General features: G+C 33.7%; 1 protein-coding gene across 15 annotated transcripts in view; it reads right to left on the reverse strand.

The window, feature by feature from the left end:
* The window catches only part of MYCBP2 (MYC binding protein 2), a 266,407-nt gene that overhangs the window by 129,441 nt on the left and 120,837 nt on the right, over positions 1 to 16,129 (reverse strand). For all 15 annotated transcript variants that reach the window (XM_067016840.1, XM_067016846.1, XM_067016845.1 and 12 more), the window contains 7 exons: positions 15,322 to 15,413; positions 12,989 to 13,123; positions 11,537 to 11,620; positions 10,259 to 10,355; positions 6,384 to 6,576; positions 5,581 to 5,855; positions 2,445 to 2,666 (listed from right to left, as the gene is read on the reverse strand). In XM_067016840.1, the coding sequence (XP_066872941.1) occupies positions 2,445 to 2,666; positions 5,581 to 5,855; positions 6,384 to 6,576; positions 10,259 to 10,355; positions 11,537 to 11,620; positions 12,989 to 13,123; positions 15,322 to 15,413 (1,098 nt within the window). The remainder of the gene's footprint in view (positions 1 to 2,444; positions 2,667 to 5,580; positions 5,856 to 6,383; positions 6,577 to 10,258; positions 10,356 to 11,536; positions 11,621 to 12,988; positions 13,124 to 15,321; positions 15,414 to 16,129) is intronic.

The raw sequence follows: 16,129 nt of genomic DNA on the forward strand, positions 1-16,129 counted from the left end.
ACTCCATAATCAGTAATCTAGAAGGGCTTTCTTTAGGGGGTGGGGCATAGGGGTGTGTGTGGAGTGCATTTATCCAGTTACGTCCACTTCAGTTTCTAACTGGTAATTAAAAGATTAATACAAGAAGCTTCCCATAAAATCTTAAACATGGAATCAAGAGTGCCAATATGTTTTAGTTAAAGGGCAAAAAAAAAAAAATATATATATATATATATATTTATATATATATATATTAGCACATTACTGCCACTAAAATTTTAGCAAAAGCAACTCTTATTCACTAGTGGTGGGGAATGCAAGCTGACATTAGCTTTCTGGAGGGCATTTTGGCAATGTTAGCAAAGTCTTAACATGTTCTCCTTTGACTTAAGAATTTTCCACTCCTGAAGATTTATTCTGGAAAAATCACTGTGTATACACATAAAAATACAGTCAATGATATTTTCAGCTGCATTGTTTAAAATATTGAAATATTGGGAAAATCTAAAAATATATATAGAGAAAGGATTGGTTGACTATATTATGCTACATCCAAATGGTAGAATTCTGTATTATCCTATATAATTCTATATTATCTAAAAAGAGGGTAGAAGAATATATAATAACCAGGATATATCTTCACAGAATGTTAATACAGACATGCAAATATGCAATTGTTAATTTTAATAATTACCAAATGTTAGCAGTTCTCAAAAAAAATTTTTTTTTAATACTTTGAACTTTTACTATATTTTTAAGGAAAACACTGAAACACTAAAGGGAATTTAAAAAGAAAAACACAGATTATCCATAGCTTTATCACCTAAATATTATTTTTACTTCCAATATTCTCTTTCAAAATATGCAGGCTATTGCATACATATTTTACATAGTTTGTCATCATAGTGTGTATATATATATATATATATATATATATATATATATATATACTTTGGTTTCTGACTTTTTATTTTAAAAACTTGAAAACATCTGCTCTGATATTAAATGTAAATGTAGTTATTTTTCATGGCTGATAGAACCATATTCTACCAAGTTGATATATCCAAATTCAACTATTTCGCTTAAACAAGGTTAGTAGGTTGCCTCATAGTCTCACCAGCACAGGAGTTTTATAAGAGAAAAATTTATTTGTCCTAATTTTTTACAAATATATTGATACCTTGATAGAACTTTCACCCACATTTAATTACAAGTAAGGCTGAAAAATTTCCCATGCTACCTTACTCTCTAAATTCCCTCTTATATTTATTTTTATTATTTCTACTGGGATACTACAAAGGTATTATATTAACTGCAAATTTTCTTCCCATTCTGCTAGTGTCCTGTTTTGTTTTTGTATGTCACTGAAATTTTTCTCATAATTTTTCTGTTTCTTCAGTCAACAGAAAATTGCTACTGTACACTAATTGGGATAACTTCTATTTTCTACTGTTTTTTTTTTTTTGCTTTAATTTTAAAGATTACTTCTCTGGGGCTTCCCTGGTGGTGCAGTGGTTGAGAGTCTGCCTGCCGATGCAGGGGACACGGGTTTGTGCCCCGGTCCGGGAAGATCCCACATACCGTGGAGCGGCTGGGCCCGTGAGCCATGGCCGCTGAGCCTGCGCGTCCGGAGCCTGTGCTCCGCAACGGGAGAGGCCACAACAGTGGAGAGACCCGCGTACCGCAAAAAAAAAAAAAAAAAAAAAAAATTACTTCTCATCAAACTTGTTAGTAATTATATATGGTTTTCATGTATATTTAATTTTTCTCCACAACGCTTTCTAATAAACCAGAAGCAGTTACTAAATAATGTTTCCTATGACTATTGTTTAATAATACTTATCTTAACATACCAAAATGTTATAGAAAAAAATGTTGTTTTGTTTTTTGCGGTACGTGGGCCTCTCACTGTTGTGGCCTCTTCCGTTGCGGAGCACAGACTCCAGATGCGCAGGCTCACTGGCCATGGCTCACGGGCCCAGCCGCTCCGCGGCATGTGGGATCTTCCCGGACCGGGTCACGAACCCATGTCCCCTGCATCGGCAGGCAGATTCTCAACCACTGCACCACCAGGGAAGCCCGAAAAAAATGTTTTTAAAATTATTTATTTCCCTAAAATTCTATCTTGGCAATCAAATACTATATTAGAATATAAATGTTTGCTTATAGTATCTGCAATTTTTAAAATGGTTCAGCAAAATACAAACATACAAGAAATTATCTCATAACTCTATCAAGTTCTTTATGGGTTAAGGATCATTTAAAATGAATAATTAGAGAAAAAAGACTGCTCATTTACAGGTAAACAGAGAAAAATTTTTTTCTTAATTTTAACTCTTCTCATAAAACTCATAATTATTTGGTAAATATACGTACGGATATAGAAGAATAAGCACCAAGCTAGGTATGTCTCCATTTACAGTTTTATTGCTTCAATATAACAGATATTTCAGAAGAAGACCTACCTGGCTGAGTTTTTCCATGTGTGCTACCAGAAGGGGAAAACGGTGAACCAGTGTTGAGTCATTCTCTGTGCTAACTTGTTTAACAATTGATCGTAGCAGTACTTCTCCATCATATGCAATAGGGAAGATAGAAGTCAGCTTAACAGAAGTGTGACACAGAGCTGACATCACAGCTGCAAGGAGCCGGCTACTTGATGTCTTGAAGTTTGCCTCTTGAATATCCTTTTAAAAACAAAAATATATACCCTACTAAAGAAAGACTGCATCAATATAATCCAAGTTTTTGGATATATAAAAGATAAACAACCTTTTATAACAAAGTTTTCTAGCACTCAGTCACTTTCATTGTCTTGTTACAGGATAATCTTGTATCAACACTTTTAAACACAGTTAAGTTACTACCCAATGAAGCTGGAAAATTACCAAATATGGTCAAGAAAAACCAGGCTCCTGTACTATTTATGCCTTTATATATCCTCAGAATCACAGTCATCTCTAGCTTGATTCTCAAAGAGTGACATCAAAAAGGCCCCAATTAGTATACATTAAAGTCATTTCCAGTAACAAGCACTAAAACTATTTTCTTCAAATAATAAATGATTTAAATTGTTAAGTCTGTGCTACTACAAGAAGACATTTCTCTAATGTTAATGTGGCATAATGTTATTAGGCTACTACAACAGCATTTCACTACGGTCACAAAATTATGTCATCACATTATACAGTTTATTCAGAAAATTTAGTACCACACTTGGTAAGATTTCATAACAAAGTATTAAAGACTTATCAACACAGGATGTCCTAATTCACTAAAATCATGTACACTTTACTTAGTTCATCAAATTTTACATTCAAAATGTGTTAGGAGGATACAGCTCATGTTAGGTGTTCTCACAACAATGAAATAAATTTTTTTTAAGTGCCAGGAAAAATAAACTCAGTGTGCAAATAGCTCAAAAATATAATAAAAACAAAGTTGCCTATCTGGACGTCATTACTGCAATAACCTTTCCACTCGGCTGGGAAAGGTTATTGGAGTTACCTGCTAACAGTGAATTTTTTGGTGGTGGTGTGGAGGGCAGGGGTTTGGTGGTGTGAGAACTTCCAGTATAATGTTAAACAGAAATTGTGAGAACGGACACCTTTTGCCTTGTTCTCAAACTTAGGGGAGCAATCGATATTTCACCATTAGGCGTGATATTAGTTGTACATTTTTTTTTGTAGATATCTTTTATTAGGTTGAGAAAGTTTCCTTAAATCTTAATTTGCTGAGTTTTCATCACTGAGTACGTGCTAATTTTGTCAAATACTTTTTGTGTATCTATTGAGAGGATCATACAGTTTTCCCTCTCTATTCAGTTAATTACATTTAATCAATTACATTAATTTTTAAATGTAAAACTAACATTGCATTTCTAAGATATACTCCACTTGGTATAATACATATTTTACATTGGTGGATTAGATTTGATAATATTGTTAAGAACTTTTGCATCCATCTTTCTGAGATATATTTGTCTATAATAATTTTTTTCTTTTACTATCTGTGTCAGGTTTTGGTATCAGGATAAGGCTAACCTGATAAATTAGTTTGGATGTGTTGCCTCCAATATTTTCTGAAAGAGTGTGTAAAACCTTGATATTACTTCTTTCTTTTATGTTTAACAGAATTCACCAATGACGATATCTGGGTCTGGAGTTTTCTTTGTGGTAAAGGTTTTAATAATGAATTCAATTTTTTTAACAGATAAGGACATTCAGATTATTTTATTTCTTGTTATACCAGTTTTGGTTAGGTTGTATTTTTCAAGATGTTTGTCTACTTTCTCTAAAGTTATAATTTATTGGTATAAAGTTATTTATAATATTCCCCTATAATATTTCAATGTCTGTTGGATCTATAGTGATCTTTCCTATTTCATTCCTGATAATGGTATTTTGTGTTTTTTCCTTCTGTCTTATCTCTCAATCAGACTTCCTAGGAGTTTTAAAATTTTTGTTTAATTTTCAAAGAACCAACTTTTGACTTTGCTAATATTCTCTATTTTCTATTTCATTGATTTTGACTCTTGATTATTTTGATCCTTTCCTTATTACTTTCTTCTTACATTGGGTTTGATTTGCTCTTCTTCTGGCTTCTTAAGGTAGAAATTTAGATCACTGATTTTAAACTTTTCTTTTCTGCTAGTAGTATAAGCATTTAAAAATACAATTTTTTTCTCTAAGCAACACATTGGTTACTTCTCATAAATTATGATATATTTTTATCTTCAGTGTGAAAAATTTCTAATTTCCTTTGGAATTCTTCTTTGATTCACTGGTTACTCAGAAGTGTTGTCTATTTTCCAAATATTTGGTGTTTTCCTTGATATATTTTGCATTTAATTTTTAATTTAATTTCTATTGTGGTCTGAAAACACTTTCTTTAAGATTTTAATCTTGTGAAATTTACTAAGACGTATGTTATGACCTGGCATGTAATATACCTTTGTGAACATAATATGTATACTTGAAACAAAAATGTATACTGAATTTGCACATTCTTTTCCATAATGTCAGTTAGGCCAAAGTGGTGGATAGTGTTGTCCAAATCTTCTGTATCCCAACTGATATTGTCTAGTTCTATTAATTACTGAAAGAGTTCTATGTTCTCTTAATTACTGATAGTCACCAACTATCAACGTGAATTTGTCTACTTCTCCCCTTAGTTCTGCCAGTATTTTGCTCAGGGGTTTTGAAACTGATTTGGGGCCTACACATTCATGAGGGTTGCAGTTTCCTCATGAGTAAATGAACGATGTTAGCATTCAAATTCATTCATAGCTCTCTCTCCTGACTGTTTTGGAGATATGGGAGTGGCAGGGGCTACCATGAGCTGTCCTTGCTCTCACTTATAGATTCAAAGAACAACCCAGCAGCTATACAACATGGCTGCCAATTTTATAATTAAGAAATGATAAAGCAAACAGAAAAACAGTTTTTAAAATTTTAATTATTTAAGTCCTATATACCAAACTGATTTCTTAATTTACCTTTTATACAGGTTAAAAAGATTGAGGTAACTGAAATATATTTTCTTGAAAAGTATTAAGTAGCATAGCATATTTTCAACTGCCATTTAATAAACTTAAATTACCTGATCCAAACAATTCAGTAGATCACAAAGGCAAGCCCACTGTAAGGCAGGAGTCGGGTAGAAAGAATGAAAACAGGCAGTAAAGGTATTATGACACTCCTGAAGGACAGCTTCTAGGAGACTCAAGGGTTGACTGAGATATCCTTGGGGATCATTATCCAACTTCACCATGCAGTGATCAACTCCTTCTGACAAAATTTTTCTTAGCAAAGTTCTGGTTTTTCCAATACATTCTGCTAATTTGCTAGTTTCTTCTACAACAGCTTTACCTGCAGCTTTAAGAGAACAAAGCAGATTGCTAATTAAACGGAATAATGAATATGTAGGAAAACATTCAATACAATTCAAGTAATTTCCTATATGGCTAAAAATCGTAAGTATCCATAACCTAGAAATGAAACAATATAGAGATTATGTGTGGTCCAAAATTATTTCTTTTTACATAGGACTCTAAATAGGAAAAAAAAAAAAAAACAAAAAAAAAACCTGCACAGGTTTCAGCATTTAAGTCCAAATCAGTCGTTCAAAATATTTCTATCTGAGAGAATCTGTTTATAACAACACCTTAGTAGAGTATTTAACTTTAGTCTAACATGACTCTCTTATCAGAATGACATGTAATCTATTATATTCTTTATAAGTAAATATATAAGCATCACAGCAAGCCAAGTTTCTCTCCTCAATTCAGGAGCAGGATAAATAAAGACAGCTGGGGATCTTAAACTTTTGGTGATCCCTATATAAACTTTCTCAATGTCTCAAAACATTTTCTCCTCAAAAGTCATTTAAAAAATGCATCATACCTGACACTGGGTAAATTTCACAGGTATAGACACGCAATAACCTCAGACAACAGGTACCCACAAAGCGTAGTCTTTCTAAATCTAGAAGTGTAGCTGTAAATTGGAATCCTTTTAATCCTCTTAGTTCTTCAACTCCTAAGACTAAGGTGGTCCAGCTCCAGTGAAGAATACTCAACAATGACTCAAAACATTCCTAATCCAGAATATGAAAAAATAGATAACAATTAGTTCAAATGGTACCATAGGTTGAATCAAATGGAAAGATGACATTCAACTTGAAAAGTTTACCTTGAAGTTTGTACTGAGTTTTGGTAGCCCAAATAATAGACATTCGATTAGTTCATTCATTACATTACCATTAGGAATATCTTTGCCAAAAAAGGTAAAGTAGTTAGGCATCTATAAAAACAACATTCTTCAATATTTACCTATTTAAAAATACATTTTTAAGTTAAAGAAGTTTAAAAACTTTTTAAGTTGCTACCAACCTATCTAGTTTATCATATAAATAAAGAAAAAAAACACTTATAAACATGTTTACTTGAAAGAAAAATTAAACTCTATATTGTCAATGTAGTATTATGTATATAAACTGAAAGTATTTTAAGCATTTTAATAATCTTTGAATATAATAAAGTATTCCAGTATTAGATATCAGTGACAATAACAAATAAGTTATTTTTTGTCTACATATTAAATTTTACAATACAAACTATAGCCAAATCTTGATAAACAAGTTAACAGAAGATTAAAATTGACTAGAAAATACAAAAACACACTTATTTGGATCTTTAAAAATTCTAGAATATGAGTTTAGGGTGGTGAGCATCCCTTGCCATTCTAGTTGGAGTATGGGTTTTATCATGCTTATGATGACAGATACTTGATGAATCTCAAAGTAAAGCACTTATTCCCTCATCTCCGCCAAATATCAGTCCTCTGGTGTGGCAAAACCAAGAATAAAGGTTTGTATTTTAAATTGTAAAGAAATGAATGAGTAAGTTTCTTATACAAAGATTACAATTACCTAATGACCACAAAATCACTTAGTCATAAATATAAAAGAATTACTACACACAGATAAAAGAGATCACTGAAAAAAACAAAACAGAGGCAAAGATACTTATTTGGATCAAAAGATACCAAACTGATCTTAATACTAAAAGGATGCCAAGGTACCAAGGAGCCAAAGCTCTTAGGAGCCTCTTATTCAAAGCACACCCTCTGTTGGAAGATGAATTTGACATGATATATCAAAATTTAAATGAGCCCACCTCCAGTAGAAATATTCACAGAAGTACGCAAGTATCAAAGACACATATGTACAGATATGGATATACAGTCGGTCCTCTGTATTCACAGGTTTTGCATCTGCAGATTCAACCAACCAGGGATCGAAAATATTCAGAAAAGAAAAAAATTCCAGAAAGTTCCAAAAAGCAAAACTTGAATCACTGCCAGCTATTTACATTGTATTAGGTATTATATGTAAGCTGGAGATGATTTAAAGTACACAGGAGGATGAGTGTAGGTTATATGCAAGCACTGTGCTATTTTATATAATGGACTTGAGCATCCAGGAATTTTGGTATCTGTGGTGGTGGGGGGGTTTCCTGGAACCAATTCCCCCTCAAATACCAAGGGACAACTGTAATAGTGAAAAATGAGAAACAAACAGTCCTCTGGTAGGAATAGAACTGGATAAATTAGAGTACACCATTCTATGGAATACTAAGCAAACATTAAAAAAATTCAGATAGAGCCAAATGTATTAACATGGAATATATCTGTAGCGTATTTGATGAAATTTTTATCATTAATCCAGAGAAAACCATAATTCGAAAAGATATATGTACCCCAATGTTCACAGCAGCCCTAGTGCTGCTATTACAGATGAACAGATAAAGAAGGAATGGAACAGGGCTTCCCTAGTGGTGCAGTGGTTGAGAATCCGCCTGCCAATGCGGGGGCCACGGGTTCGTGCCCCGGTCCGGGAGGATCCCACATGCCGCGGAGCGGCTGGGCCCGTGAGCCATGGCCGCTGAGCCTGCGCGTCCGGAGCCTGTGCTCCGCAACGGGAGAGGCCACGACAGTGAGAGGCCCGCGTACCACAAAAAAAAAAAAAAAAAAAAAAAAAAAAAGAAGGAATGGAACAGAAGCAAATGGAATGGAATGAAATATTACGCAGACAGAAAAAAGAACAAAATAATGCCATTTGCAGCAACATGGATGGACCTAGAGATTACCATACTAACTGAAGTAAGTCAGACAGAGAAAGACAAATATCATATGATATTGCTTATATGTGGAATCTAAAAAAAAAAATGATACAAATGAACTTATATACAAAACAGAAACAGACCCATAGACATAGAAAACAAACTTATGGTTATCAAAAGGGAAAAGGGGAGAGGGATAAATTAGGAGGTTTGGGATTAGCATATACACACTACTATATATAAAATAGATAACCAACAAAGACCTACTGTATAGCACAGGGAATATACTCAATATTTTGTAATAACCTATAAGGGAAAAGAATCTAAAATATATATATATATATAAAAAACGGAATCACTTTGCTCTACATCTGAAACTAACACAGCATTGTAAATCAACTATAATTGAATAAAAAAATAAATAAAAGAAAAACCATGTCATTTGTGAAGTGTTTTACTACCACCTTTAAAAAAAAAGAAATTTTTAAAAAGTAATATGCAGAAGTTTAAGCATGATCAAAAAGAAACAAGCAGGGCTTCCCTGGTGGCGCAGTGGTTGAGAATCTGCCTGCTGATGCAGCGGACACGGGTTCGTGCCCTGGACCAGGAAGATCCCACATGCCTGGAGTGGCTAGGCCCGTGAGCCATGGCCACTGAGGCTGCGTGTCCGGAGCCTGTACTCCGCAACAGGAGAGGCCACAACAGTGAGAGGCCTGCGTACCGCAAAAAAAAACAAAAAAAAAACCAAGCAGACTGTATAGCATACAGTAAACAGAGACTAATAAATTTGTTTATGTACAAAAAATAGTCTGGAAGAATATACATCCGAATGGAAACAGCAGTTATATATGGTGATAAAAGGGTGATGGGAAAAGAACTTCAGTATAATTTTAGTATAGTTTTAACCCTATTCCCACCAGGGACGTGTATTCGTTTTGTGGTTTAAGAGAAAAACTAAGAAAAAAAGGAAAGAAAAGTATTCTCCCTATGCATTTTACTAACACGACAGACTAGCAGCTACATTAATAAATCATATTCATATAGAGCCCTACAAATTAAAAAGAATTTTTATATCCCTTAACTCAGAAATTCATAATGATGCTGTGATATAGTCAAGATAACCTTCCTAAGAGTCCTTAACTAACAAATGAAAGAGCAAGAATTTAACCCAGACTTCCTGAGCTGAAACACCATGGTGTTTCAATTACATCTTACTGGCTTTCCATTCTACACTGGTAACCCCAATAGCATCATGTCTTTAAATGTACAAAGGGGATGGTCAGGTAATTCAACAAAGTCCCTAGTTAGATATACGACCCTTCTACTTAATTCTTTAGCATTAAAGTAACATTCTTGGTTAATATCACTCAACTTTTCCTTCACTTTCTAACTCCTTCAGCATATGTGTTCATACATAATTTATAAGAAAATTCACCATGTATTTCAGAAATAGCAAGTATGTTAAAATCAGTCAACATCTCTATTTTCCATTATTTAATGTGCATATTCTTTGGCCTGGGATGTCAAAGGTAATAGAAACAAATCTGAATTATAAAGCTATGCTAAGATAAACTCTTAGAAAAGTGGCTAAGTGCTAAACATCGAAACAAAACTCAGCACTGGACAGAAAAGCTGAAATTTTTAAAAATGGCTTACCACTGAGACAGTTCTTGCAAAAGATCTCTTTAAAATATGCACAGGTTCACTGGTTTGCTGTTTGCCTTTTGAAGCGCTGCCATCACTGGTTGGAAGTCTGAAGGTAGCATACACACATAAATTTATGTTGGAAAGTCCACCGACATTTTTCTTCTCAAATATACATTTTTGCAATGGCAAAACAAATTAAACATTTAAGCATTTTTGTTAGGCAAAATCCCAATATGGGGCTTTTTACAAACCTTTTCCAATGCTAAGCAAAATTTTTAGCACGTAAGTACCTCATCTTCTAAATCTCATCTTTGTAAGACTGGGTAGTAGAAACTCTCTTCTCTTACTAGACAACGTTATGTAACTTATGTTCTCTAGTAATATTAGTATTAAATGGTACCATTAAAGAGTTACTCAACCACTGTACCCGGGAGTAGTCCAAGCAACTTGCTACACTCATAATGCTACATATTACAAATACTGACTCTAGCAGATTGCATAAAAACAAACAAAAATATCCTCTTGGAAAAAGTGAGGTTATACCATCTAGATTCTTAAAGATATTAGTATAAAAGATATAGAAGACAGAGAATCACTGTTCTAAAGGTATTGTCTTTGATTTTTACAATTTAAAGTAAGAATGCCATTTTTTAGTGAGGGTTTATATCTATTTAAATTCTTTAATCTAAAAATTATTGCAGTAATCACCTAGATATAGATGGGCACACACATAGGCATTGTTCCCATATATGTCTCAATTACCATGAAGTAATTAAAATTCTTAAATAATGTTAAAATATAATAGTAATATCATATGAGCAAGCTATTGTTTGATATTTTAATTAAAGGGGGAAATTTTTCAGCAGTAAGGGATTTTCCAATTCATTCCATCACAAGATGAACAAGAAATATAAAACTGTAGAACAAATCAACCAGGCCTACATCTAAAATCCCTACCTAACACTCAGATTTCATTTCTCTAAGAAAAATTTTATTAAAGTTTAAAACATTCTGAAATTGGTAAGAAAATCAATAGATTTTAAAAATAAGTTATTAAAATATTGCATGGGCATAATACAGATCATCTGAGTCATTAGAGATATTTTATTAAAATTAACTTGAGGTAAAAAAATGTTTAAAAATATACAAAACATAAATTAAATGTTTTTATTAAATGTAGCTAAATGCTTCAAATAGTTTCTCCCTTATTATGCCATATATTTTACAGTGACCCTAGCTCATTATATTAAAAGAATAAACCATGTTAATTATAAATATGCTAAATACCTGTATAATAATTGAGGTATCTGACCAGCGTTAACATCTGTACCATTATTTGATTTCTTTGAACTCTTAAATTGGAAAACAACCCTAAGAAGAGAAAAAATAACAATGTAACCAAAACCAATACTATTCAAGATTCAAGGAAGGAAATGAAAAGTTTAACAATCATGCTTTCAAATCTTACATTACTGAGGAGAGATTCATTCTTTAAGGACAAAAATACACGTAAAAAGACACTTCTGATTTTAATTCTAGCTCTGAATGCCTTAATGGGTTAAATGAAAGAGCTGAACCTGATTGGGAGCTCCTAGGTGAGTAGCTGCTCTGCTCCCTCCCTCCTGGTTAAAGCTCAACTTTAACCAGAACAATAAGCTTTTAACAAAATATTTCAACTTACAGTTTAAAATCTGCTTAAATAGATATAAACTTTAGCTTCAAAATGCTATGACATTCCAAGGTTGAATAAACTGTATATGGGAATCATACAGTCCAGGATCAGAGCAGTCTCCCCGGTTCTACCGTACAATCTTAGAGTAAGCTGAAAAGGATATGTTACAACAATAGACTTAATTTATCTTCAGCATTCTACTTGAACATTCAGGAACATAGAATTCACCTCATAAATTAGTCTGCTCTTTTTCTGGTCAGCTCTCTTATGAGCTGAATGAAACTATATGATTACATAACTTCTACCCATTTCAAACAGTTTATGCTCAAGAATAATAAAGAATAAATTGAATTTCTCTTATAAATGATGGTCCTTTCACATGAATCAGAGTACAGAGTATAGAGAAGGCTGGACTTAAGAGTCAAGAAACTCCAGGTCCAGATTTGGTTCTGCCACACAGTAGCCATACAATTTGACACAAATCGCTTCACCTTTTGTCTCTCTATTCCCGAGTGTAAAAATGGGGCTAATAACTACTTCACAAAGTTACTGAGGGCATCAAACAAGATAATATAAATGAAAGTATTTTATAATCTGGTAAGTGCTCTATACTTGAAAGTTAAATGGTAAATTTCCCTTTACATTTTATTAAAACTGTAGTATCTCATATCATTAAGGCTTTGCAATTTATAAAGTATTTTCATAAGCACTGTCAAATTTTATAGCATGTATATATTTCTTTTTCATGGTTTCCAAACTCCCTATCCTTGTCATTTTCCTCTGTATAATTTCTATTTTTGCAAACAAGCTTTTAAACAAAGTAACATCCAGAAATACACACAAATGCCAACTGATAAGAGCAAAGAATAGCAGCAGTTCTATTATCTCCACAGTCTGTCTTACCTTAATTTGGCATGCGATTATACAAATTTAATTTTTAGCAGGTCGTATTATGCTCTAGACCTACAAAGATTTTTTACTCTACTAAAAGACCTCTGAGCTTTCAAAACAATATTCCACTAACAAAAATGGGAGTTGCTTAAGGAATACTTAAACATTCTGCTTACCCATCATCTGTGGTAATAGAAGCTTGTCCATGAGATCCACAGTCACTGCTGGGTCCTGACACTCGAGCCCAGGCTACATACCACCAGCCAGCTTGCAGGAGGACTGGTTCATCAAACATCATTGCATATTTTTCTCTAAGAGGAAAATTAATGTGTCAAAGACAATGCCTTTGTACTTCTCTGTTACAGACATTTATTTTTTAAAATCCTTCATGAAATACACTGTATTATTATAAGATTCTCGTCAAACAACATTAAAAACCCTCTATTTTAAAAAGTCTGGACAAGAACACAAATAATAGTTACTGGTGCTACGGTGATGGCATTACATTTCTTCCTCCTCATCTTGAGTTCTAAAACTTGCTTAAACGTTATAAAGTTTTCATACTAAAATAAGACAACTTTTTTAACTGTTGTTAAAAAAAAAAACATGCCAGCTTTGTTGGAAAACTTTGAACTTTAAAGTTCATGTATTCAGTTAAAGTCTTTCAAGAGCTCTGGAGTCAGATGGCCTGAGTTCAAGGCCTGACTTTGTAACTCGCTAGCTGGGTGACCTTGGGCAAGTTACTACATCTTCTTTGTGACTTAAGTTTCGTCATCTGAAAATAGGGATAAAAACAATATCTAGCTCATACGATAGGATTGTTCTGGGAATTGAGTTTAGACAAAGTGTTTGGAACTGAGCCTGTCACACAGTAACTACACAAAAAGTTTATTAAATTAGGAGGAGAGAAAACAGATGTATACAAATAAGGGCATCTGATAAAGATACACCCAAGTTACAAAGTTCTAGGTAATAGAGTGGAAGGAGTGCATATTGGTTGTAGCTGGGACAGAGAGAAGAATAAAGATATTGAGGAAGGGGAAGACTGTCATGAACAGATCGCCCGGGGTCTGAAAGTACAAAACGGGGTCTGGAAGTGGCAAGGTGTCCAGTTAGGTTAAAGCACTGAGACAGATATAGAAAAGTAGTAGGTAGAAAGTTTAAAAAGACACTGTGAAAGATTGTGGAAAGCCTTTAATACCAGCCTTAGGAATCTGGGCTTCGTTAGTAGGCAAATGAAGAAAATCTAAATGATTCTCTATACATAAAACCACACACTGTATTTTTGACTTACAATCATATGCTCAAAAAAGTGGTAACAATGGCATCTTAAGGCTTTGTTAAAAATTAATTAACTTTCCTGAAATTTCCCTAATTTTCATTTGTATATAACCTTAAGAAGTTACTGAAATAGTATCTCCTGATATTGGTTAATGCCTAAAGTGAAGAAACAGTCAAAATTTTCTTTAGGTTTACTATTTTGTTCTCAAAAGTATTTGTCTGTTAAAAGTAAACTCAATGCCTTACTACCGTTTTCAGAAAATATACATTTTCATTAACAAAAAGCTTATGAATGCCACAGAAGGTTTTCTTAACGTAGTTATCATTGGGAAAAACAGTATACTACCATTATCATGAAGTCCAAATCCGTTCTTTTTCTCATAATATTCCCTGATTCAAATCACTAACTTGTCAGAACAGTCTTGAGATAGTTTTTTTTTTTTTTTTTTTTTTTTTTTTTTTTTGCGGTACGCAGGCCTCTCACTGTTGTGGCCTCTCCCGTTGCGGAGCACAGGCTCCGGACGCGCAGGCTCAGCGGCCAGGGCTCACGGGCCCAGCCGCTCCGCGGCATGTGGGATCTTCCCGGACCGGGGCACGAACCCGTGTCCCCTGCATCGGCAGGCGGACTCTCAACAACTGCGCCACCAGGGAAGCCCCTTGAGATAGTTCTTAAGTTTACACAGAGAAGACTGATAAAATCTAAGTCTCTTTATTATTTAACGAACCTTCATAAATAAACATCCTGATTCTGTTTACCTCCTGAGAGGTTTCGGTAAAGCTGGCCATCTCTCCAAGCGTGTTATAATCAAGCAAATACTATAGGCTTCGTGTCAGAGCATACAGGTGATTTGAAGTACGACCCACTATGACTATTTGACACAGTATACATAACGCTACCGGTAGTAAATATTGTACTGCATCACTAGAACACTAGCATATTTGGTGTACTCTAGATGCACGAAAATATGTGTGTAAAATATATGTATATTTCCATCTTCAATGTAGAAACAATCAATTTATCTCGTGAAACACAAATATGAAGGATACTATTAGTTTTAATGTAGCATTGTTAAAAGCAACAGTTATGTTACCTAGTATATAATTTAGTTTCTTAAGTATCTGATCACAGATTATTTAAAACTTTCTCTTTAAGTTGCCTTATTCACTTATAATAAATATGTCATATTAAGTATGCAAGGATTACACTAAATACTGAAGAAATCTTTACCTAGCAGCACAGTCATAAGCCAACACATCAGTCTCTGCAAGAAGGTCTCCATCAGTTTCATGATCTCCTCCATCAGGACCTAACTCAAACAGCTGGGGAGAGGAGAAAAACATATTGTGCCCAGTCACTCAGTCATGCAAATCTGCTGAATAATATGTCTATAATTTCGTGTCTCCAGTATATGTTGGACACTACAGAATGTAAAAGAGTACCTGCTTTTAAAAAAATGTCATTCAGTGAAATGTACAAATCTATATATCTAAATTAAGAAACACATGTCTTATGGTCTGTATTAACCTCAGTTTTCCTTATTTTATATATTTGCCTACTTATAGCAAATGCTCCAAATATGTTCTGTACCAGATATAAACATCTGAAGGTGAAAGAACTCTTAAGTTCTAAGTGAGCTTCCAAATGTAGTAGAATTGTGCTTCAACACGTAACTAGCTGTGAGATCCTAGGACCCAGTTTCCTCATCCATTAAAGGGAGATGGACACTAGCAGTGCCTACTTCATTGTAATTGTGAGAATTAAGTGAAACGATACTTGTGGAACACTTGGAAAAATACCCAGCGGAAATATAAAAAGGCTAGAAAACTATTAGCTGAGGAATAACAGAAGGAAAGGATCCTTAAGAAAACAGGTAACAAAAAATAGCTCAAATGGCATGGGAAAAGGAGATAGAAAGAGTGAGGAGGAAAAAGACAGTTATAAAAAAGGGGGAGGACTGCAGAGTACAGGAAAAGAATGAAAGAGAAGATATCAAATAGGAAAAGTTATGAAATTAAGTGAAAATAAATGAGAATTA

The sequence above is a fragment of the Kogia breviceps genome, chromosome 16, assembly GCF_026419965.1.
Source record: "Kogia breviceps isolate mKogBre1 chromosome 16, mKogBre1 haplotype 1, whole genome shotgun sequence".
In the NCBI taxonomy this organism is placed as follows: domain Eukaryota; kingdom Metazoa; phylum Chordata; class Mammalia; order Artiodactyla; family Physeteridae; genus Kogia; species Kogia breviceps.